Source organism: Pyxicephalus adspersus, chromosome 7, assembly GCF_032062135.1.
Source record: "Pyxicephalus adspersus chromosome 7, UCB_Pads_2.0, whole genome shotgun sequence".
Classification (NCBI taxonomy): domain Eukaryota; kingdom Metazoa; phylum Chordata; class Amphibia; order Anura; family Pyxicephalidae; genus Pyxicephalus; species Pyxicephalus adspersus.
In genome coordinates this window covers 37,048,194-37,072,578 of record NC_092864.1, presented here as the reverse complement: position 1 = coordinate 37,072,578, position 24,385 = coordinate 37,048,194, and the positions used below count along the sequence as shown (strand labels likewise).

The 24,385-nt window shown below is 38.1% G+C and overlaps 1 protein-coding gene across 2 annotated transcripts in view; it reads right to left on the bottom strand.

Annotated features, from left to right (window-relative positions):
- The window catches only part of ARHGAP15 (Rho GTPase activating protein 15), a 309,490-nt gene that overhangs the window by 22,997 nt on the left and 262,108 nt on the right, over nucleotides 1–24,385 (bottom strand). For both annotated transcript variants that reach the window (XM_072418118.1, XM_072418119.1), the window contains exon 14: nucleotides 5,176–5,281. In XM_072418118.1, coding sequence (XP_072274219.1) covers nucleotides 5,176–5,281 — 106 coding nt within the window. The remainder of the gene's footprint in view (nucleotides 1–5,175; nucleotides 5,282–24,385) is intronic.

Below are 24,385 nucleotides of genomic sequence, written 5' to 3'. Positions count from 1 at the left end.
TAGATATAATAGATAACATGCATTGAGCATTTACATAAGGTAACTGAAGGTCTGTAAGAAGGATACAAAAAATCCAATTTTGTATAAAGATATAGGGTAGTCTTTTTTTATACCCAACACGTTTTGCACAAACATGCTTTTTCAGGGTTGAGAATCAGACTAAATTCCCAGATTGCTCACATGCAGAGTCAATTTTACAACCAGACCTCAGATGAAATTTAATCAAATCAATAATTTTATTATTTGAGGAATAATGGAATAGAGATACAGGGATCATTCTTACTTCCTTCACTCTCTTTCTAATTTATGATTTACATTATGTCTTGGGCGAATAGAAAGGTTGGAGAAGATTTACGGCAATTTAGACTGTTCACTTACCAGGGTGAGTTATTGTAATAATTCTAATAATATTTAAAAGGATAATTCATCGAGCTTAGGTAACAAGGTGATAGTTCACTTTACAATGAATACCCAATCACATGCAAGTACATCTTAATAAACAAGCTTTTGATTTGTTATCTGAACAGCCTGAATATGTTTAGAGTCCCATTTAATCCATCCCCGTAGATACTACAATACACTAAAAGACTATAAAAACCTACAAAAACTCTGGATATATGACAATAGATATTGTTTTATTTCAGTCCAATTTGAATAAACAGGGTTTGGTATTAGAGCTCAATCAAAGCTTTATCATGGATTCAAATGCTTTTATATAATACAGGCTGGCACTGAAGGTATTTTTTCAGTTTTCTCTTTGTTCACACATATAATGGCATAGTGTACTATAAGATCAATAAAAATGACAGGGTTTCTAACCCTTCTGCACTTTATCTAATACATTTTAATGGTCAATTTTACAGTACTAATTCAGAATGCATATAAAAAAATATATTATCCTTTGAAGCATAGACTTGTGCCTATATTAATGTAGGCAGTGCAGATTAGTTTAACACTCCGTTTCCTGTGTTGAAAGCAGACAAGTCCCAATCCCTCCAGGTAATGTTATTTTTGATCAGTAATGTCACAGCGTGACTTCACATGTTAACAGCCCGGCAACAGAGTGTTTTATAAAGCCTTTTAATCAAGCCAAAAGTGGTATATTTACCATTGCGGAATTCATATTTACCTGCCACAGAGGTAAGAAGAAGAACTAACACATTTACACTTTTATTAGAAGAGGTGTGAAGTGTTTACTACATCCCGGAGCTGTTTATTTTTCATCAATTAATGCACTTGTGCTATTAGCATTAGTCTTGCTATCGATAACATGAATATTTAATTCCTACCTACCTTAATGTATTTCTGGGGGTTTTGATTTTTTAAAAAATCTATATTTTCCACAGTAATTAAGGTAATTATTTGTACTGTTCTGGTTTACTTGAGAAATTACAACAGATGCTAAACAACTGTGAACAAACCAAAGTTTTAGGAATCAGTACAGTGAATTCTTCAAACAATCAAATACATGAGAACTGCACTTATGTAAATGGAGAGACAGGTGAACATGGGTGACACATAAGGCAATGGCTCTGCCCAAGGCAGGATTTAGAGTTTTAGTTTTTATAATATCAGCATAAAAAGGGGGCAAAGGCTCAGATCTTGTAATTATTCCACTACTAAAATATCTTTATTTTGGATGATCATTCTGATTAATCAAAGAAAGCGAATGGGTGCATGCCAAGTTATTGGTTGCTGGGTGGAAACACATTTAATCTATATGTGAATAAACATCTAAATGTATTGAAAGAAAGTGAGAGATGATAGGAGGCAGGTAAACAGACACATATCTGCAGCCCTGACAAGCAGAAACCTGAGCTTGCTTATTTAGAGCAGCATTTTAGAGGAAAATATATGCCAATTTATACTTGTTTGCAAACTTTTTAGGCTAAACTCTTGACACAAAAACTTTACATGCCTCAATAGCAGCAAAGTATATAGAGCCACTTTATGAGTACAAAATACCATTGCAAACCCAGTTATTACTGTGCTGCACATAGTGAATCAGAGCTGTGGGATGGACTCAGCAAGCCCACCCACTACAGGCTGCCAGAAGGAAACTGCAGGAAGGGGGTGGATACAAGACCAGTCACCCTGTACAAGGACAGAGAGCAGCAGAGACTGGTCTTAATACAGAAGCTCTTGTGCAGAGGCCAATAGTCACATTATATTACTACACAGGTCCTGGAAGAATTACACAAAATTCACCAAAATTCAAGTAATGTCACACATGCCACTTGTACCTAAACATTATTTGCTTATTCCAGAATTTAGAATTAGGCACTGCAAGATGTAAAGGATTAATGCTGCCTTTTTGTGCTAATAGAAGTCAGTGCTTTGGTTCATATGGAGAGACACAATGGCCCCTTAAATCCAAATTGTTCCAAGCTATATCTTAAAGTAAATACACACTACTGAGACTAGATAAAAATTAAAGAAAACACTGCTTAGCACTATTTGCATTTAAATTGACTACGTTTATAGAAAACAAGAGCGTTAATCCTGGGGCTGAAGTAGGTACCCATTACTAAGAGTGAAGTAGGTACTTTAGATAGGCTGGGACTGCGGGGCAAAAAAACAAATATTGGCACTGATGGAGGTAGGTATTGCTGAGACCGATGGCAGATACCCAATGCTGCGATTGTGGCAGGTAGGATCAGACTGGGGACCCGGGACCCACCAGAGCTAATGAAGAAGACCCCCCAGAACCCATAGTTTTCCTGGCATCCAACTGAAGTCACATCAGTTGTGATACTAACCATAATTTTCATAATGTGGGCTTAGCAGTATGTTTAAATATAACTCTCTGATCCAATAAGTATCAAGTTTTTACCAACATGTCCTGTTCAGAGCTGGCCAGATGCACCTAGTTTCTTCCTATGTACTATGGTGTAAGGATACTTATGATAAGGGATGTGGCTGTTACTCCTCTAGGCTGCATAGGGCATTGGAGTGAAAGAAATCACAATTTAAAAAATGTAAAAGTATATTTGAAGACATTTTCAAACTAACTATAAACTTTACATACAATACAGTTAAATAGCTACTGGTGGGTATAGCCAACGGTGGGCCTAGGTGCAGAACCGTCAAACTGACTTTGGGGCCCTTGTGGCTGAGAAAAGTACAGGGCCCTGGTACAGCAGCAAACTTTGCACTTCCCTATGTCCGCCCCTGGCTATAGAAGTTATATTGGATTGCAAGCTTCTAGGGCTGTAAGGGATTTTTGCAGATAGCTGAGAACATTTTGCAAAGCACTGCAGGATTTTTTGGTGCTATAAAGATTAAAAAAATTAAATCACCAATCATTAGCTCAACCATGCACGAATGCATATCCACATATACCCATGTTATCATGAGTCATCAGTGTGTACAATAGGGTTAGTAATAAAGTTGACATGTGAAAGATATCCTATAACATCAGTAATGGATATAAACTCCACGACGACAGAATCAATACTTTAAATATTGCCTAATTCAGATTGTAGTTGACAAAGATCCAGCACAATTAGAAAAGGGAAGTAATCAATGCTTCTTCACCGAATTTACTGGAAATGTCTATTGAAATACATAGAAGACAAGGATTAATATCATTCTACGGACAGATTGTACAGTAAGGGTATACATTATTCCTCCGTGGCTACATTTCAATGATGTCTTACCCTAGGCAGTTTTATTGTGCTTCCCTTATAACCACAGATCTTTGTGAATACCAAGTCCTATGTACCTAAAATTTGATGAATAAACACATTCCATGTGTGGTAAACATTTGTTTTCTAAAATGTTCTATCTATATATCCATATACCAAAGACATGTATTTGAATTTGTTTTCAATCTTGTCTGAATGATGTGACTCCATATTTATGATCACCATAAATGGTAAATGACATCATGGAACCACTGTGATACAGCTGACATTACATCTCATCTCACATCTACATTATTGGGTTTGGTCACGTTTCAAGATTGGTCTTACCATAGCTATCTATTTTTTTAAATAAATTTTACTTCTTGAATAACAACACCTAATAAAAGCTTCTTCTGTAAGCAAACAAATAGCAATGGCATGTCACCACACTAGCTTGACCAGTGAAGAAGTGAGGCAGTAAAATCAGGTGAGGTCTAGTTTGATATGGTTGTCTTACCACCACCCTAAAAGGACCTCCTACATGTTTAGATCCTTTTTAAAGTTTTACATTGCATGCACAGTGAACTATGGTAGGTTCACTGGTTTATTGAGAGCTGCCCATAATGCATATTTGCAAATGATCTTTTACATTTCAGTATTTCACCAGCACTTCTCTGGATTGCAATAGAAAGTAAGAGTATCCGTGAAAAATCATCCTCTCGGACTTTCATATACTCCTTTCTTCCTTTGATATCCAGAGTGAAGTTGGCAACTTGATTACCAGCTGTTAAGCCAAGTACTAAAGGTATGAAGGATATGTTCGCAAGGATGGAGGCCTTCATAGAGACATTTTAACTTGAACAGTATAGGGTTTAATCAACTCTTCAAATGTGAACACAGATACACTTATTTTTTATTATCTCTTTAAAACAACTTAACGTATGATGAGATCCGTTACCAATCTTTGGACAAAATCTATGTTATTTCTTTTTTCCTTGTTTTTTTCCACAATGTTTACCCTGTAAATGGTAGTCTGCAGTAAAAGTAAAGAGGGCAAGGCCATTTTGATTCTTAGAAAAAGCTGTGCATGGAGAATGTTACAAGGGATCAAACTGATAAAAGATTTAGGTTGTTTTAAATAAATCTCCCATCTAATTTAGAAGCATCTTAGCATCTTTTTGTTTACTGTCTGGGGTGGGGCTTTATTTTTTGTGAACTTCTCCAGCAGCGAAGAAGTTAAAATCAATTTTGCCAAGACGTTTAGGGGGGACAAAAATCATTACTTGAATCATGTGTTGATTTTTTTCATTTCCCTTCAAAGTGGCCCACAGCAGGGTCCAATTAGAGCGTGGCCCTGTGAGGTAATGGAGCTGAGCCACACTTTGATTGGAACATGCTGCTGTGTATACACTCAGTGCTGGAGCAATCGATAGACAACGAGGATATGTTTTGGTATAGGAATGCCGTGCTCTCTCCGGAGCGTAATTCAGGAATTTTTCACGGACTGGCAAATAAAGATGTCAGGCGACATGAGCCAAATCTAACTTACTTTCGAAGGTGTTCGAAGAGAGTTTTCATGGTGTTGTGGTTAGGCGGAGGCAGCTGTTTCACCAGATTCCGCATGGTTTTCACCTGTAAGTCATTATCCTGGATTCCTGAGATAGAAAGAGAAAAGCTAATTAAGAAAACAAGTTATAAAGTTACAATGTAAAAAATGCTGCTTTAAAATAAAACTTTTAGTCTTCTGGCAAGCTTTAAATGCCTCTGTTTCAAGTGCTTTAAATGAGGAAACCTGAAATGCATTGACAAAGCTTCCCATTAAAAAAAAATTTGTGTATGGATGCTTGACGCATTGGAAGTGGAGCAAAGGAAGTCATCCTCATGCGCCCATAGAGGCATTCGCTTTGGATACAGTTTAAAGGCACCGTGGCACTACATCATGAAGTATTAACACAAATCTTCCCATGAATGTGCATAAAGCATATTTTATGCATGGTATTCTTGTAAAAAAATCTTCCTTGTATTGACACCCAAAAGGCCTGGAACTGGTGCTGGGTGTCGCAATCTTTGATATGATGGCAGCAGTCCCAACAGATTAGGAGACCTTTAAGACCCATAGTGAGACGAGCAAACTGCTCCACAAGCAACCACATTTGCACATGGATGCAGGAGTGGTGCAAATCCTAAACAGCAACTGCATGGCCAAAAGCAACTTGTCACTTTCTGGAACTGTGCTGTGATCTACTGCAGCTGCAGCCAAATGCTTTCACTCAAGTGACATTCTATCATATCCCCTTTAGTTCTCCCTCAGTAGCTACATAAGTTATATAGAGAGGTAAATGGAGTGGCAGAACAGCTGGGCCAGCTCAGAGAGTACATTAAAGGGTTATGACCTGCAAAGGGGGGGGGGGGCTGTGCCAAGGAACTGACCTTTTCAGGAGTAGCCACATTTTCTAGCAAAGGCCCCTTACAATACAAAACAGCATTTATGGAAAGGAAACAACCATAAGTAAGCATTTAAAATATAAGTATTTCTATATATAAATCTTTGTGCTTTCTGATTTCTTAATGCAGTTTTTTAAATTGGAGTTTGTGGAGTTACACTATCCAAAAAATGAGTTAGAAACATTCTTCAAAAGATTCCACCAACAGGCCAGGATAGGCGAGGGTAATTATTATTCAGGGGGTTTCTTACTTATGCTTATTTGGATATTCATATTGTCACAATAAATCGGCATCCTTAGTTATGATTGTTAAAGCGCAGAATGTGAATGTTTTCATCTATTAAATTATTCCAGCTGTGATCAGGAAGAAATTTTTCTTTCTGAATATAAAAACTGTAATCTAATGCCAGGGAAGGAGGGTACCATCCTTTTGCACTTGATGGACATCTGGCTAACTATGTAGCTGCATCAATATATGACAGATTTTGCATTGGGAAATTACATTTGCACTAGTCCTATAGGATTCATCTACCATGTTCCTGTACAAAATACCTTATTTATTCTTTTATGTTGTAAAGAATTACTCTAAATATCTAGCTTGAGGTTCAGTACTCTGGGTCACTTACATGCTGTGTAGCTGTCCCGAGGGCAGAAATTGCCCAGTATACCCAGGGGCAGGCCAATATATCACTTCAGTGCTGAGATTAACACTACATAGCTCCAGGCAGTCAGGACAAGCTTATAGAGTGACACAAGTGCTGATCATAATAATCCACAATGACACCCCTAACATAGGGAGAAATTCTAGTGTCGCTTTCTATTTGTGACATAATATTGTCCCCTTGTACAGCACTGCAGAATTTGCTAGCGGATGGCAATAGAGTTATATTCCAAATTCCAAGCCATCAGCAAAAAAAATATATAAAACCCTAAAATTTACAAGAAAATCTCAACAGCTAAATACACTTAGAAAATGTTTTAACTGTAGGATTTGTGATCCACCAACAACTACTATGCTAGGCTGATGCATAAAAAAAAGAATGACAATACTTTTTTTTAAAAAATGCATTACTGTAGGTGCCTTGTTATTTGCTACTTTTTGTTCTTTTCAAATATTACTGAATATCAAAGCATTGGATTCCCACCTTGTACTCCAATGAAACATTTTCACTAATGCTCATCCAACTATACCAGACTTTCCTGACTTTTTTAAGATTGAGGAACCCCTGAAATGACATTTAAGTCTTGGTATAATGGTATAATGATTAAATCTAAAACTTACAGTGAGTGCATTCACCTGGATGACTATAGGAAGAATTCCTCTAACATTGTTGGCCAGTGAGAAGAATCTCATCCTTACAAATATTCAAGAAAAAATTTTGGTGTCAGCTGAACTGACCTTGAGAGGCTCAAGAAACCCCCAGCAACCTCTGTAGGAGCCCTGATTGAGAATCACTTGCACCAACCAGGCACTGGCATGCAGCTATGATGACTGGTTTTATGGTGCTCATGTATTTCCTTTTTTCAACTTTTTTTCTTTCTTTTGTTTTTTTTTGCACACAATGAAAATTATTAATAATTAGGGATGCGCAGGTGAAATTTGTAGATTTTCTATTAAAAATAGAGCCGAACACATTTGTGAAACTGCAAATGTAAATGTAGGAATAGTCCAATAGCAGACTATCCTAAGTGAATGATACTGTTCTCCTTGATTGGATGTGGAGTGAAAAAACAAGTGTTGGGTGTATAAGTTGTGTATAAGTTGTTTGTATGAATGTTTGTGCATATATGAGATCAGGAGTTCCCATATCCTGAAATTCACCCTAAAATGCATCACATGGTATCATCATCAGGGACCCCTCTTTTACACTTGAGCATAATATAAAATAATGCATCTCTAAAATAGATCTACATGTTTTTTCTGTATACAGGTAGTCCCTGAGTTAAGGACATCTGACATACGGAGGACTCCTAGATAGGAACAGGGCTTCTCTGCTTTTTTGTGTTCAGTCTTTTGCTTTTTTTAATCTCTTGTAACACTTTAATGACCAAGACAAACTCTGCAGTTTTTTTCTTTTGCATATCAAGGCACAGCTTGCTCCAGAAGTTAATGAATGTTTAGGTTCCATCAAGTTTTTTTTTTTTGCTTTCTTTGTGATTAACTCACAGTGAGGATTTTATACAGTAACTGACACCATTCTGCCTAATAATATCTTGAGACAAACATTGCATTTATTAAAATATTGTACCTGTTCCGGCTTACATACAAATTCAACTTAAGAACAAACCTACAGTTCCTATCTTGTATGTAACCCGGGGGCTACCTGTATTGCTATGTTGCTTGACTGCACAGTAAAAAAGTCTGGGAAGTCTAAAGAGTGCTGGGGATTCATTCAATCATATAACTGAACATTGGATAACCCAGCCCACCTCACCTTTGAGATTCAGAAGAAAAATGGAACTTTAAAAAAATAAATAATATGAAAACTGTTATTGGTAGTATTATCCAGTAGCTGACATATTACGCAGTGCCGTACAATGTCCATAGTCATGTCACTAGCTGTCCCTCAAAGGGGCTCACAATCTAATGTCCTTACCATAGACATATGTCAATAATACAGTCTAAGGTAAATTTTTGTGGGATTAAGCCAATTAACTTAAAGGCATGTTTTTGGAATGTGGAAGGAAACTGGAGTGCTCAAAGGAAACCCATGCAAACACAGAGAACCTTGCAAACTCCATGCAGATAGTGACCAGGCCAAGATTTGCACCTGGGACCTAACACTGCAAAGGCCAGAGTGCTAACCACTGAGCCACTGTGAAAACAATGAAGATAAGTAGTATTCAGGTCATCCTCTTAAATTTCTGATAATGTCATTTAACTGTTTATTATTGGGTCTAATATTTAACCATCAAGTTCTTGGTTTTACTTTAAGTCCATTTCACCTATATTTATTCTATACATCATTCCTCAACAAAGGACTTCAAAAGGACTTGAATCAAATCAATTTAAAGAAAAAAAAGGTAGTTGATGGTGAATCTTTTCATTCTACAGAGAATGTCCCACTTGCTGAACATAAAATGATTTATCACAGGCTCACAGCTGGAATGTACTCAGTCACTTAATAGGACATTAAGAGCAGCAATTAAGCCGTACTCCCCAAACAGAAACAACATCACTTGCTCGAGTATGCTCTTCACTTGTCCTTGTGTATCTGTTTACTGTACCAAAACATGCCGATCGCCATAACTTTGCCAACTGTTCCATGGTGATGGCGGTGAAAGAAGCACACCATCCAGAACAGCTAGAAGGGATGCTGTTTAACCATTAAACAAGACACCTTACAGGTTGGCACCGGCACTATATAAATCATCTTCCAAGAGCCCACTGTGCAGAGCCGCTGCCAGAATCTGCGTGTGACAACGACTTCATAAATCTGATAACATTTTCTAATGTGCCGTAAAATCAGCCTCTGAGCAGGAGGTATTCCGCTCAGGGATAAATATACCTTTTCAGAGGAGGAAATTCTGCTAACATATGCTTTCACAGATACAGGTTTCTGCTATTGTTTTTAAGCGTGCAAAGAAAAGAACAATATTATAGAAAGATGATTGGGTTTGCTTTGTGTTTTTTCTTTAAAGATGTGATTTGTTCAAATGGAGCGCCTTTTATTTTTGTATATATTTGTTGCTAAATGAATTGCAGTATTTCTCAATATTTTAACTAAGTGGAACCCTTAAAACGCATTTTAGGTATGAAGGTACTCTTAATAAACTATTTAATTGGGCTTCAGTCGATCCAATACTTTGGTGGTAAATAGAAGGAATGCACCCCTGTATTGCTTGTCAGAATGCCATCTATTCAGATAGACAACACAGATGGCATGGTTGCTCAGTGGCTAGCACTCAGGCCTTTGCAGTGATAGATCCCATATTCAAATCTCAGCCAGAACACTATTTTGATGATGTTTGTATGTTCCCATGCTTGCTTGGGTTTCTTCTGGGCACTCCTCATCCCAAAAACAAACAGTCAGGTTAGTTGACTCCCCCCTCCAAAACTGCTCTTAGACAAGAATAATAACATTGATATGGCAGAGACATTAGATTGTGAGCCCCTTTGAGAGACAGTTTGTGACGTGACTATGGACATTGTAATAATAATAATCATTGGTGCCATGTCAAGTGGCCCATCAGGTAAGAAGAATGAAACCTGATAAATTTTCAGTACATTCCTTATTTTCCTTACTCAACAATGCCGTCACTGGGTTTCCCTTGATTTTCTGTGCAATGCAGGCAGATCATAGCTAATGGAATGGTCTGGCAAAGTGCAGTATATAGACTTGGGAAAACATAGGTGCTTGCCATAGTACTTTTCTAAAGACCCCTGATGCAAACAGTTGACTAGCTAATTTTGCAAATATCCAACAAAAATTTGATCGATGGGTGTCAGCCTACAGTAGTGGGCATTTCACATGTAATGCTGGGCTTCATTGATTGACAGAACTGAAACCCAATGAATGGTAGGGTGTGGCTAGGGACAGTTAGGCAGGGGAGGGATTAGTTGTTGCTAGTCCTCCAGCCAGATGATGAGAGTGTGTCTATCTAACCTGCTGCAGATTCTAATGGACACTATAGGATGTTGTCAGTGTGCAGTGAAATTAGAGTAAGCCATTTTTACTACAGTGGAGGAACCTGTTTAACTGCAAGACTGAAGGGAAGGCTGGAGATTGTGTGAGAATCTGAGCAACACGATTTTCCAGACATTTTTTAGGTGCAGGACCCATCACTGCCATTCTGAGAAGGCCATTTGTGCAAGCAGTAGACTAGTTAATTTTGCAAATATCTAAAGAATATTGATGGGTGGGTGTCAGCCTGTAGTAGAGGGCATTTTAACTCAGGCTGTACATGAGTGCAAATCACCTTAGGTAATAGCCACATGTAATGTCAAGCTTCTTAGATTGACAGAACTTAAATTACATGAATGGAAGAGTTGTGGCCAGGCACAGTAAAGCAGGGAAGGGACTAGTTGATGCTGGTTGTCCTTCAGCCAGGACATGATGTGATAACCTACCTTGCCTAGGGGTTAGCACAACGTAGCCTTCAGCTAATAAGGACAATAGCTAACACCTATCCATTCATTTTCTCAAATGGACATTATACGATGCTAACAGTGAGCAGTGAAATCAGAGTAAGCTATTTCAGTACAGGAGAGGAACCTTGTACAACTGCGAAGGACTGAATGGAAGGCTAAAGTTTACTTAAAAGCAACACAAAAAGATTCTCCAGGCATTTTGTTGGTGCAGGGCCTATCACTGCCATTTTTGATACCACCGAACCACACCGACAGTCATTTTGTGCACATATCTGAGTCTTAGAGGGCACAGGACACAAAATGGCTGGTGGTATCACATGCAGCCCTAAGGTTCTCCTTAGTAAACCCAAGAGTTTTGCTCTTTTTTATCTATAAACTGTACATTTCTAATCTATTGTAAAACAAGAAAAGAACGAAAAGAAAAAAAAAGTCAACATGTGGTAACTTTAGTCAGCATTTCTGCACCAAGGATGATAAACACCTCTGGCCGTCTCTGGCATTTATCAGTACTGAGATATTATTACCACATACAGTCACAGCTTGGCTACTGTTATCATTGAAAAAAGGCCCAGCTAATCTTAATGGTTTGTAAAGCTGTTACCTGCGCCCGCCTGACATTCATCATGATCACTTTACCTCATAGGCGCAACACACAAAAGGTCTTTTATCTGCAAGGGACATCACTATGAATTATTATTTGCAGCTAGGTAGAAAATTGTGTGTTGTAGATACCTTTTCTCATTATAAATCACATAGTCACTTTCCGCCATTCGGCAACATAAAGCTGCTGAGGCCGAATTTTTCTGTCGCTCTTTGCTCTTTTAAGTCTTCAGGAAATATGGAGTACTGATGCACTAAAAAAGCGTAATATGATTTTTTTCTTCCCCTGGCCGCTTACCTTTGCCTTTCTGTACAAGAGCACTTTTTACGAGGACCCGTTTTGCTGCAGCCCTATCGAAAATGGATTAAAAGAAAAAAAAAAAGCACATTATTTCTAGGTGTTGTGTGTATTGAATGTGACCTTGCAGGGGTATAGTCTCTTTCAGATAAAGTTAAGTTATTCATGTGTAAACTACTGAGGAGAGGATACGTCCGTGACTTTTATGCTTCGATTACCCTTTTTTTTGTGCATCGGAAATGTTTTTATCAAAAGGGAAATAAAAGGGCAATGTACTCTGTGGGGTTTTCATTGCTTGATAAGCACTTACTGTTTTTATTATTTATTTGAACTGTGAAAAGGAAATATAATCTTTTATGGGGTAAAAATATTAGTTTTTCTGGTTTTATCCACCTTCGATCTTTGTTTTTCTTATATGGCTTTGATAGAATGGGGGGTGCTTGGATAAACTGATGGTTCATACAAAAAAGCTACTGTGTAGCATTCCAATTTGAAGTTTTCCGGAGGGTTGAAGTGTCTTGGCTAGCTAGGGAAAGTCAAGTTATTTCGAACATGGAAGATGGAACCCTTTACCAGACCATGAAACCTTAACTCAATGGCATTTAGATTGCTAAAGGTTGCACTACAAGCAACTACATTTTTTAATAAAAACTATTTTTTATAAAAAATATTTTTGTCAATGCTACAGATTTCTTCCCTCCACATACCTACACCCTGTTTGCATCAAGATTTTTTTCAATAGGGTTTTTTACAATAGTGACCCAACCACTACCCATTGCTTGTGTATATTCTGTATTGCAAAAACAAGGTTTTGGGTTGACACCAACTTGTACAGAATTACCACAAGCATGTTTCCACCAAGGTTACTCAGTCCCCATTCCAAGATGTACCACCAGCATGTTATCACTAACATACTACCATCACCCCTATGCAATCATCAGTTGGGTCTCAATAGTTACCAGTGATCTTTTTTCCTAGAGCCTCCACCATGCTTCTGGCATTTGGCCTAGTCATTTGAAAACCCAGAATCTGATGACTGTTGCACCCTTCAAGTGGTGGCTCAATGTGCAGAACACCTCATTCCCACCCCCAGATGTATAATTGCTTACTATCTACATGAGCAATGGTTGCAAAATAATTTCCAGGGTAGGCAACAGTAGACAATGCCAGAGTAATGTGTTGAGATGCCCACTGAGGTCTCCACTGGTAGCCCTCATGACTGGGTGCCATCGCAGGAGAAACGTTGGTGGATAGGAACGGAGCATCATCACTCTAGTAGCCTTTGTGATACTTAGAACTCTAAGAGCTAATAATAAGCAACTAGGGTCAAATAGTGATCACTCCAGTGCCACATTTTGAATAGGAAATAACTTCATTGACCAATAGAATAAAAAAGGTCTACATGTCCCAAAGGGTCGCAACTGCACAGTCTTCAGGAACATTATTGGCTACCACTGATTTGAGTACAGATATCTACCAACTGCTATGACTAGTACAATACTGTTACACTATCAACTGCTGCGGTTGGTAGATATATTGTATAAGCTTTAATAGGACCTACCCTTGAAGCTGGGGCAAATGTGGTTTAGCATTTGAGTCTTTACTTATAACTGAAGCAAGGGCCATCATTTGGTTAAACATGGAGAAAGATCCTTCACAACTTTAATTCCCTCGCATAATGAATAGTGAAGAGTTTAACATTATAAAAGGTACTTTTTATTACCAGTTTTAAACAATTTTTCCTACCACAAAAAATTCAGCTTCAGTGCTCATTATAGATCAATGTCCTTTTTGCTTCAGTGCATTAATGATGCATAAGCCACAAAGAAGTATAACAGAATAACAAAATGCTACCATAAAAATTACAAATAAACATAAAAATGGAGCCACGCTAAGAAAATAAATATGTGATGAATTCCGAGCTTGTCCGTGGCTGGATATAACCTTTGCATTAAAGATTTTTGCATTGTAAATTGATAAATGAATGGAACCATTAGACAGCCTGTGTGTGTTCAGTGAATAAAGTCCTAATACGAAGGCGCTTAGCTTAATTTTGCAACACTTTACATAGATAACATTAATAAGCGAGTCTGCTCTTGGAAAAACTTGAACGGTAATGTATCAAACTCCAGGTGCCGGAGACAGAGGGAAACAGCCAATAATAGTCATTTTTTAACATATTTAATGGCACTGATTATGCAATAGGCAAGTGGAAATGGCTTATAGCACATTGTAGCATGGTTCCATCCCATTGGCTGCAGTAGGGTGCAAGCAGATGGATGACAGTGACAAGGAGGAAAGTGTTTTTGCTTAGCCGTGCGTTAAGATGCCATGCCGAAGCTGTGTATACTGCAGACACTTCATTAGGATGCCAGGGTAATGGTAAACTACCAGTCAAAGTGACACCCCATTTCCTGCTTACTGAGCGCTTCAACCTCAGCAGATGTCAACACTCTATAGTCTAAGTTTCTCTTTGCTCTGTAACACCAGTTGTCTTTTTGCTGTCGTGGTGCCTTGGCTCCTATGCCCAATGCAACCGGGAACCCTATGCTCATTCACAGCATGGCACAGGCTGCGTTGTATATGAACATATGTAAAGCCAGGTGTAATAAGACCTGTGTTTCAAATTCACAAGATGAACAAGAAATGATTCTATTAATAATAGGAGGGTTAAATGTGCAAAATAATTTTACCTATATTGAGAAAATATGAAGGTTGCTGTTGCTAGTTTCCTTTAGAAAATGCCAGTTGTCTGGTATTCATGTGAATGTAATGCTTTGAGTTATGGAACATGCAGATCATGCTTAACTTTTGACTTTACTTACTGCATGCTTATTCCAGTTTGGTTTCTCAGAAAGTATGGAAGTTAGTTGTTTTCAAAATGTGGTAAACAACAGCAGTCCAAGTATTTCTCTAATACAGTGTTTCCTTTGACCTTAGTATGATAGCTTAATATGGTGGATATGCAGTCGGGCTGGAGTTCTGATTTCTGAAGTTGTTCCCAAAGTAAAGGCTATAGACCTTTAGAGCTAAAGAGTAAAACTATGGTAGCAAAGTAATCAGATCTTGTCTTGGTCTTACCTTTACCTTCAAAGTGTATTTAATCTTGATATTGTTTGCATCAGAAGGGGTTTGCATTGGCATACAAAACTATGGTATTACAAGTCCCATTGTATCAAGTCAGAAGGAGGTAAACTGAAAGCCAAATTCATCCGGCAAAAAGTTCTGATGATTTTAGAACCATCTCAAAAAAATGTCTCTTCTTCCTGAGAGGTTGAGACCCATCCATTGACTTTAAAGCTATCTATTAAAATTGAATTGGAAGCAGCAGACTCTCTGCAAATGTCACACGCCTTGCTGAGTCATTGTCCAACGAGCAAGGAACATTGCTTTACTGATTGGATCATTTTTGTTTGGTATGCTGGACCTCTGCAAAGAGCCTGCTGTTTTCACACAGTGAGCAAGAATAATTATATATAGCATGATGGCAGTGGACAGGCTTTTCTTTTCAGGATGTGGCTGCTTAAACAAAAGAAAATGCAAGAACTTGCACAACTTCAATTTTGATAAATCTTGAATATATTTAAATTATTTTAATGTAAAATTCATTTTGGTTATAATTTTACAAATGTGCTTTTTTATATACATTATAACACCAGAAAGTGTATATTTATTCCAGGCTAGGGGAATGCAGACTTTCTTCAAAAAAACAAATATAATTATGAAATCTAAGATCATTTTATCTTCCGTTTTGATACCACACCACCGAGCTATACCGCGTTGGATACAGTTTTACGACTGTTTATTATATCATCCGTATAATACTAGACCTGGCCTTTTGACTTTGAACCACTACCAAATTTCAGACTGTGAGGAAATTGTTGTACATTTCCTGACAAATCGAGTTAGGCAGACATTAAGCCAGCTTTAAGAAAACAAATGGCCGTCTTTATCACAGGTGGACACTGATGACTTAATGGGGCCTGGGCTGATTGTATCACTTCTAATGGCTTGACGGGAAACATTAGAGAGCTGTTTTTTTTTTTTTTTTGCATAAAAAAACTGGCATGGTGGAAGCTGCTAACACAGACCTGTCAGACGTTCTCCATCCCTCTGAGTAAGGAAGCAGCTGTTTGTGTGTATACTCTGAACTGGCATTAGAGCAGGGTGACAGATGCCTGTAAAAATGCCAGGTTTGTGAATTTTTACTGCCGGAGCATGTTCTGAGAAAAAAAAAGTGCAGCCCTGCCCTACATCCTAGGTAGTTCCCGCAGGAGCGAGCCAAACCCTGGCCATGTTGACTGCCATCTCCTAAGTAACCGGCTGCGTTTGTAAACACCAAAACCAGACGTGAACAGTAACAGATTTCTGGGATAACTAAATATAGATGAAATTTATGTCCCTCTGATTCCTCTGGTCTTAGGAAATCAGGAAGGGAATGACAATGGAGTGCGTGTTGTGAGGATCTCTGCCATGTTGGTGTCATCATAATAATCTGTTTCACTTGGGGGAATCTGTCATAGGCACCAGAGTAGGGGAGCTTGCAGGTGCTGTGGATAATATTGGCAAAGCAGATGTTAGATTTGGGGGTTAATTAGTAACAGAGCATACATTCCCTCTTCTACATACACACATACATACTCTCACATACATACATACATACATACATACATATTGGGACCTTATAGTAGAAGTTTAAGATCAACCTTTTCCAATTTTTTTTTAACCAAAGTAATGATTTTCAGGTTTTAGGGAAATCCTACTAAAAAACAATGCACTAAAAATATCTGCAGCTCAGAGTACATTAGTTTATTCATCAGGCGTTTGGGAAACATCAGCTGAACAGTGTTATGGCATCTTGTGGGTGCAGATGCAGTAAAAGAAGTCAAAATGAGCATGCCTGAAAAGTGTCAACTCATGTGTTCTAAGAGCACAGAGGAAACGGCACAATCAGTGATGATGATCAGGTACCTTTCACCTTGGGTTAAAGTGGCATCCTGCAGATTTGAGGTTCATGATAGGGGTGGTTTATGTCATGAGACACCCCTAACAACCACAAGCAAAGGAAAAATGCTTCCTGCTGTGTACCTTAGGAACCTCACAATCAATTTTATATTAGCTCAATCAGCCTGGTCATTGGAGAAGTGCCCCTACATTGGTGGTCAGTGGAAAAGTGGTCCATACTTAATGGAATGTAAATTGAATGCTTTAGATAGGCTTCTACACTACAAGGTTGTTGGAAAATCTAAAAGAGAAGATATGGTCAGATTGTAAAGTGTGTGAGCAGCTTTAATCACAGCCTTTAATCCTTAACCTAACCCCATTACTGGCCCTAAGGATTATTTCAGAATAACAATGTAAATCCACATGGTTTTCCGCTGTCTGCTTTGTGCCCAGTGGAGGCAAACCATACCATGGTAAACCAGATTTCCACATGGCTGCAGCCACGATGCCCAACTTTAATGTCAGTTGGGAAACATGTTGCGATCGTTGTGGCCCCAGCCATGTGCATTTGAATACAATAAATGGTTCCTAACATCCCACATTAACTTGTGCAATGGGGAAAGGTTGGAACCCATGGCAGATTGCTGTGGTGGACTGCTGGTCTGAAATGGCCCTTAACCCAAGGCAAAATAATAAAACCCCAATACTTTATTATCACCATGATTGATGCTGCCAAAAAAAATCACTATCCCACTGTAAATGATATAAATGTTTTGTTGCCTATTTACAATGCCGATGATTATCAGAGAAATGTGCACCAAAACAAAATGATTTGCCTCCTAAGCATCAATAAGTAATGCTGTCTATTCTTTCTTTGCAATACAAAACACTGTAGATTGCTATAATAGAATACTGTAAGCTTCCGTCATGCACAGAAACAAGTTACATGTGATTAGAGCGCTGAATGACAGACCGGCAGCCAATCAGAACATAAGTCCTGGGATAAAAGGAAAGCTGCAGATGAAACAGTTTTGCTGTTTACTTATTTAGGTGTTTAATCTTTGAGTCGTGGAAACTCAGTTTACATAGGTGGAAAACAAAGTCCTAATGAGGACATTATGCCTTAAAATCAGCCTCTGCCAGTGAAACATACACATAACTGCTATATTTTTCTGGATGAAAAAAAAAATGCTCAGTTAAAAGATCATTATACAAGCTGTGAATGTGAAGGAAGGCTTGGAAAATGAAGACTAAAGAGCAAGAAGTTAAAAGTACAGAAACAGGGATGCAAAATTAACAAAAAGGAAAGGTTAAAAAACAAAAATAGTTTTACCATTGAGCATTGTTGATTCAATTATTAGGAAGTAAAACTGCATAAAACACCCAGAATTTGAATATATAAAAAGACAATGAAGGGTTTGAGTTTGATCCAGCTTTGGGTTCAGCTTTAACTTTGGTCTTTGGCTATTTTTATAGAATATATGTGTTTATGGCAAGATCAATGCTGCCCACCCATACCTTTGCAGCAGGTTCCAATTTAACTGGTTTGTATGTTTTTGACAGGTTAAAAATTGGTTGGTACCCACACACTTCAGTGGGGTTCAACTTGAAAATCAGGAAAATAAAAGGATTGATTGTGAAGATGTTGGTATAGTTTCATAGATGGTTGTTGGCAGCAAAGACTATAGGTGCACCAATTAACCATATTGAGAACCTTGGCTTTGGGAAGGACTTAAAGAGAAGCCAAAATAACTTTTTGAAAGCGTATCTGGAGGTTGCCAACATATATAGGAATGTATTCAAAAGAGAATGTGCAGTCTAAATGTTATGGGTTGCCTCCCCCTGGCAGGTGACACAAGATTACCTGAGGCACGGAATCTAAGTGACCCCCGGGTCTTCACAAGCGCACCCTGCAGGGAGTGATGGGCTGGTGACCCTAGTGGCCACCGGACTGCTTTGCTGCAAGGGAGTCACAGGTCGCTGCCTCCAAGTTCTACCTACCGGGGGTGACACGGATCAGAATACTTCCGCTTGGGAATGGTGATAAGGTCACACCATTGTGTAAGTCACATGCAAAGACCTTCAAAAGTCACACCATACTTAAAGGGAAGCATGGTGGTGTTACCTTTTTTCTATCGTGTTTCTATTCCATTAAGAAGACTGGGCGCTTTGGTAAAATAGAAGGAAAAGGGGATGGTGCAAAATAAAGTGAAACCTGCTTGTGGTCTGCTTAAAACCTTAGATTGGGCAAAGATATCAACACAAAAGTGATAGAGAAAAGGATTTGGCTTAAAGAAAAAAACAAGTACTTGGTTGCCAGTGGTCCAAACAGAATTTTGTTTGCACCCAACTTTAACCCTTTGAAACAGAAAACTGATGTTCATATTTGTCATCTGAACAACTGCAGCAACGAAGGATAAACCTGAAAGGTAAGGCTGCAGAAGAATGTGCAGGAACTAGAACTCATTGGCTCATATTTTCACTAACTCAGATATTTAATGCAAAGCCTAACAAAAGAAAAAACATAAGCTGACAATTAGGTTTCCAAGGCTTTGCCATTGGGTGGGGTGATGGACCATTATGATGCAAAGCTTCACTTGGAAGTAAAGGAAGCTTGGAAGGAGTTTGGAAGTTCACTCATTCCATTTTCCCTTCTACATTCCTCCCAATAAATTCCTGTTGGGCCATTGCCATTGGGCCATCACTATGATAGAGTGCCAATGTGTTGAACTTGCAAACTTTGACACTACCAGAAAAGCCATTTGTCTATTCGTAATGGCCCAGTATTCTAAAGAATGTGTGAGCTAAAAATTATTGGAGGTATGGACAATTCTTGGTTCTGCACCTTTTACCTGTCCATATTTTTGTAGAAATTACAGAATCCCTTTAACGGTACTCAGCCGTTAGTCAGCATTCCCCGAGCCACTTTATATGCAAAATATTCACGTTTGTCTTTAATTATGCAATCTCTTCCCTGCTGATTTATCGAGGACCTGTCTACATTGGCCAAAATTGGGGAAATGATATTTAGGTCATTCATTTGCTCCCACCAATGTCCATAAAACTGTCAGCTGCCAAAGACTGTACGTTTCCTCGCTGTAAAACATTTTATATTCACAGCAATTATCCCGGATGCCGAGGAACAGGTAGCAAGTCTATTAAACAAACACAGTGGACCCCTCACTTTTATTTGACATTTTATTTGGCTGTGACAAATGAGCAGCAGTTGGATTATAACATAATTCGTCTTGTCTTTATTACCAGCACAAAGGACACCATTCATTAATTATTCTCCCGTTGTAGCTTAACACTAACTGGAAAGGTCCCTCTTCGGACAGATGGTGGGGACGATGTTATTTATATCAATCAGCCAAAATCCTCAACAAGGATTACTGTTTCTCACAATACAATGATTTATTCCTTTTTTTTCTATGCCACCCCTCACCCCAATCCCGTCTGCTTTTTGGTATTTTCCTACTGAAAAAAAATCTAAACAGTGAGATGACCAGGAGGAAGAAAAAAAAAAGTTTATAATGTGGTTAATGAGATCTGCCAGCCATGATTAACGCTAATGAATGTTAATGTATAGCATACATACCAAAGAATACTTTCAGGGGATTCCATCTTCAGATGATTTCATTGTTTTTAATTGCAAGGGCCTTTCTGTAACTCCCACTGAATGCACTGCTTTTATTTTTTTGCATTTTGTTTGTATATAGATATATATATATATATATATATATATATATTTATATGTATATAATAACTTTTAAATGGTATGTATGGAGTATGTGCATAATTATCATATGTGTATGATGATTGTATGCTGGATTGACATACGCAAAAGGCTCGATGCCTGAATATGTTGTGTTTTACAGCTATACAGCTCTACAAAAAAGAGCACAAGGAGAAATCCTAATAAATTATTACATACAAAATATTTCAACCTACTGATAAATGGGATATGTTTAAAGTAGGAACCCATGGTGAATTTAGCTTGAACATTTGCTGTCTGCTCTTTCACAAACCTATTTGAAGGTTTGACAAGGTAAATCGCCTTCCAGTCCTTTTTGATAATTTAAAAGTTTTAGGCAAGATAAGCATCAGTTGGGCACCAGCTATACAGAAGGTACAAAAAAGGCTATTTACTGGTTGTTGTCTATGTTAGTTCATAATATATCCTCATCTTGAATCATCTCTGATAACAACCAGCCAATGGGTACATCAACAACTGTCTCATAGTCCGTGTTGAACTTGCCAACTGCTTAAGGATATTTAAAGTGGTTAGTAATGGATGGAAGCCAGGGTTTAACTTGAACATTAGGTTTAGAGACCTTCAAAGGACATTCAGCAGAACCAGAATGAACCAAACCTGGACAAGTTTCTCCCGTCATTGCTGGTGAAAGTCCCCCAAAGGTCTTGTTTTAGTTTTAGGACCCAATAGAGAGCATGTGCAAATGTAGGGTGCAAACAGATTGGAGGCTAACTTTATGCCAGACATACCTGTACTTCCTCAGGGAAGGACTGGGCCGTGGGACAAGGGCCAGTAATACTAGGATTAGTCTGATGGCCCCAAGTGTAGATACTATATCATTTAGATTCTTATCAAAGCAGGACCCACTATCAAAGAGACAAGGGGCCATTTTTCATATTCAACATCCTTTGAGGCTTTGAGATATCATGTGAATAAATACTGAGAAATGCCATGGTATGCCAAATAATTAGGTTGTATTAGACCTAGTTATAGGGCACCACAGAACACTTTGCAAAAAGCACATAATTTCTTGCCAAGAATGGGCATTTTGGTTTCTTTTAACACCCAGACCACAGGCTCTCCGGCTCCAACTGTGTATCTGGCCCTTGATGGTCTCCTTGCACTTATGTCATTACTTCTTGTCTTTCCTCTGGATCCTGTGACGACTCCCTTGCTGGACAGTCAATAGGACGTGTTCATGTCAGGGGGACACCATAAGAAGAAAAAAACTTGAAGAGTCACTGCTTCAGTTATATCCAGCCACTGTAAGAATTTCCCAGTGGTATGGGTTGACTGCCCGCTGCCCCCGTCATTTGCTGTGCTATATTGATGTATAAAACTGATGAGAGAAACCAGAGAAAGGGATGGGGGAATAGGCATTCACAGATCCAGGAGTATGTAATTCAATATATATCATTTTTGCACATCTTGGCCAGGACAGAAATGAAGAAATGGCTTTTCAAGAAATGGGCTTTCAGAGAGGTAAGCATATGAAGTCTTGTTCTATAAAGCATCTTCTTTATACAAGTGCCACCGCCAAGGCAGGTTTTCTTTAAACTCTATTAATAGAATACATATACCATCTTCAGGAGAAACAATAATAGCAACAATCTTAGACCTTTTTAAAATGATCAATCCCAAAAACAAAGCAGCACTAAAAACATGAATTCAGCAACAAGTTTCCTTAAAAAGAAAATGTAATGGTGTTTCAGTTGAAGGGCGTCAGTACGAGAAATGATGGAGCCAGCTGTCGTACATGACAGTCCCATAAGCTGCTGTGCCCCACCTTATTACAGAGAGACCAGTGGTGACATGTTGGGATAGCCTTCTGCACTAGGAAATGAATGTAGAACTTGGGGCTGACCGGAGGGAAAATTCATACATGAAACAGATGCTCTCATATTCCAACTGGAGACAAGTCTTCATTCAGTCATCCAAAACAATGAAAAAAAAAGTCAACACAACAAAATAGAAATGAAAGAGACTGTTAGGGCAGCTTGTGCTTCATTTGTTCCATAGATGATTATAAAATTCCTGCAATTCAAGAAGATTGACAGATTACATAATCTGCTTCTTGACTAACCACACAGCTGCCTGTAAGTATCTGAACTTTCTCCGGTGCCAGGCAGATGGGTTAAAAGCAAAAGAGGGAAAGGAGTGGGGGGGCTTTAATCAAAGCTGCACACTGGATTGTGCAGTAGAAGAAGTTAACTTTGCCGTCATTATCTCAACACATCATTGTTCTATCCTTGTCGTACAAAATCGTTTTCAGACAAGGCGAGGGCCCCGCCACGCCAAATATCAACTGCCTGCAAATATCCTTTCAGGTTGTGATTAAGATTTTAAATGTATCCTTTTGCTTTTAGTTAATGAAAAACAAAGTCTTGGAGGATCTAAGTTGTAATTTATTAAACATGAAAGGCTCCTTGATGAAATATAGAAATGAGATATATTTTGCATTTCAAAGATTTAAGCTGACAACTTACTTGCATGCAAATAAGGGGCGAGATTTGTAAAAAAAAAAAAAAATAAAAAAAAATGCAAAAAGAAATGATTCTTGAGTGGACTTATTACAATAATGTGGGATGTAGATAAGACAAACACACGGCACTGAGAGACATTCATTTTACTAAAGTCCTAAAATTGCCTCTTTCTGCCATTGTGCATTAGTGTTGCTCTTGCAGAATGCCGCGTATTAAGCACACCAACAGAACCAGACGTAAATTTGATCATTACAAATTTAAGCAACACAACTAGATTCTTTTCTGCAATATGCCCCCCCCCCCCAACCCTTTCTGTAACACAGATCAGCTAATGCATTTTAATCATTTATGTGTAAACATTTGAGGATAAAATATTCTCAAGTTTATCAATTCCAAGAGCTGTTTATTTGCTTGCAAAATAGCACAGATTACATAATATATATCTTATCATTTTTGCTCATCAAATCCTCATTTGTGGAATGCAAATTCCCCTAGCCTAAGTGCTTCTGCACCTCAATTTGAATGAATAATAGGCTCCACTCTATTAAAACCGGTTCAGGGCTTGCCATTGGTGACACATAAGCGGGGTTAAAAACGAGAAGGAGAGGTCAGCAAAAAGTCCTTTGTGGATGTATAAATATATTAGGAGCTGTGGCTTTATCTGAAGATCTTGACACATGATTAGTAAGTGACTACACTTTGGTGCAGAATGCGCAGATATTAGAGCATAATCTCTTTGTGATAATATAACACAGGGGAATATAGAGGGTTTATTAGTATAATGAACACATACGTATGTCTTCTTGCGTTAGGCTAGCAGCATGCGTTCAGCTGACTGAAGATTATATTGTATATCTATACTTAATACACACTCATTTATATATACAGTGTACATATGCAGTATATTTAACCATAACAGCAATTTTAAACCCTATTCATAAAGCAATTATTTTAAACAAATTAATAAAAAAATGGCAAAAAAGACATAATAATATTAAAGCTTAGAGGATGCTGCAGTGTAATTCTTAGTAAAACATATTTTAGGTTTTGACCGTATTGTGTAAAAATATCACTATTATGGCCACATCATTCATTGCATGGTGGCTCATGTTCTGATCATTAATAATCACAAAGGTTATAAATC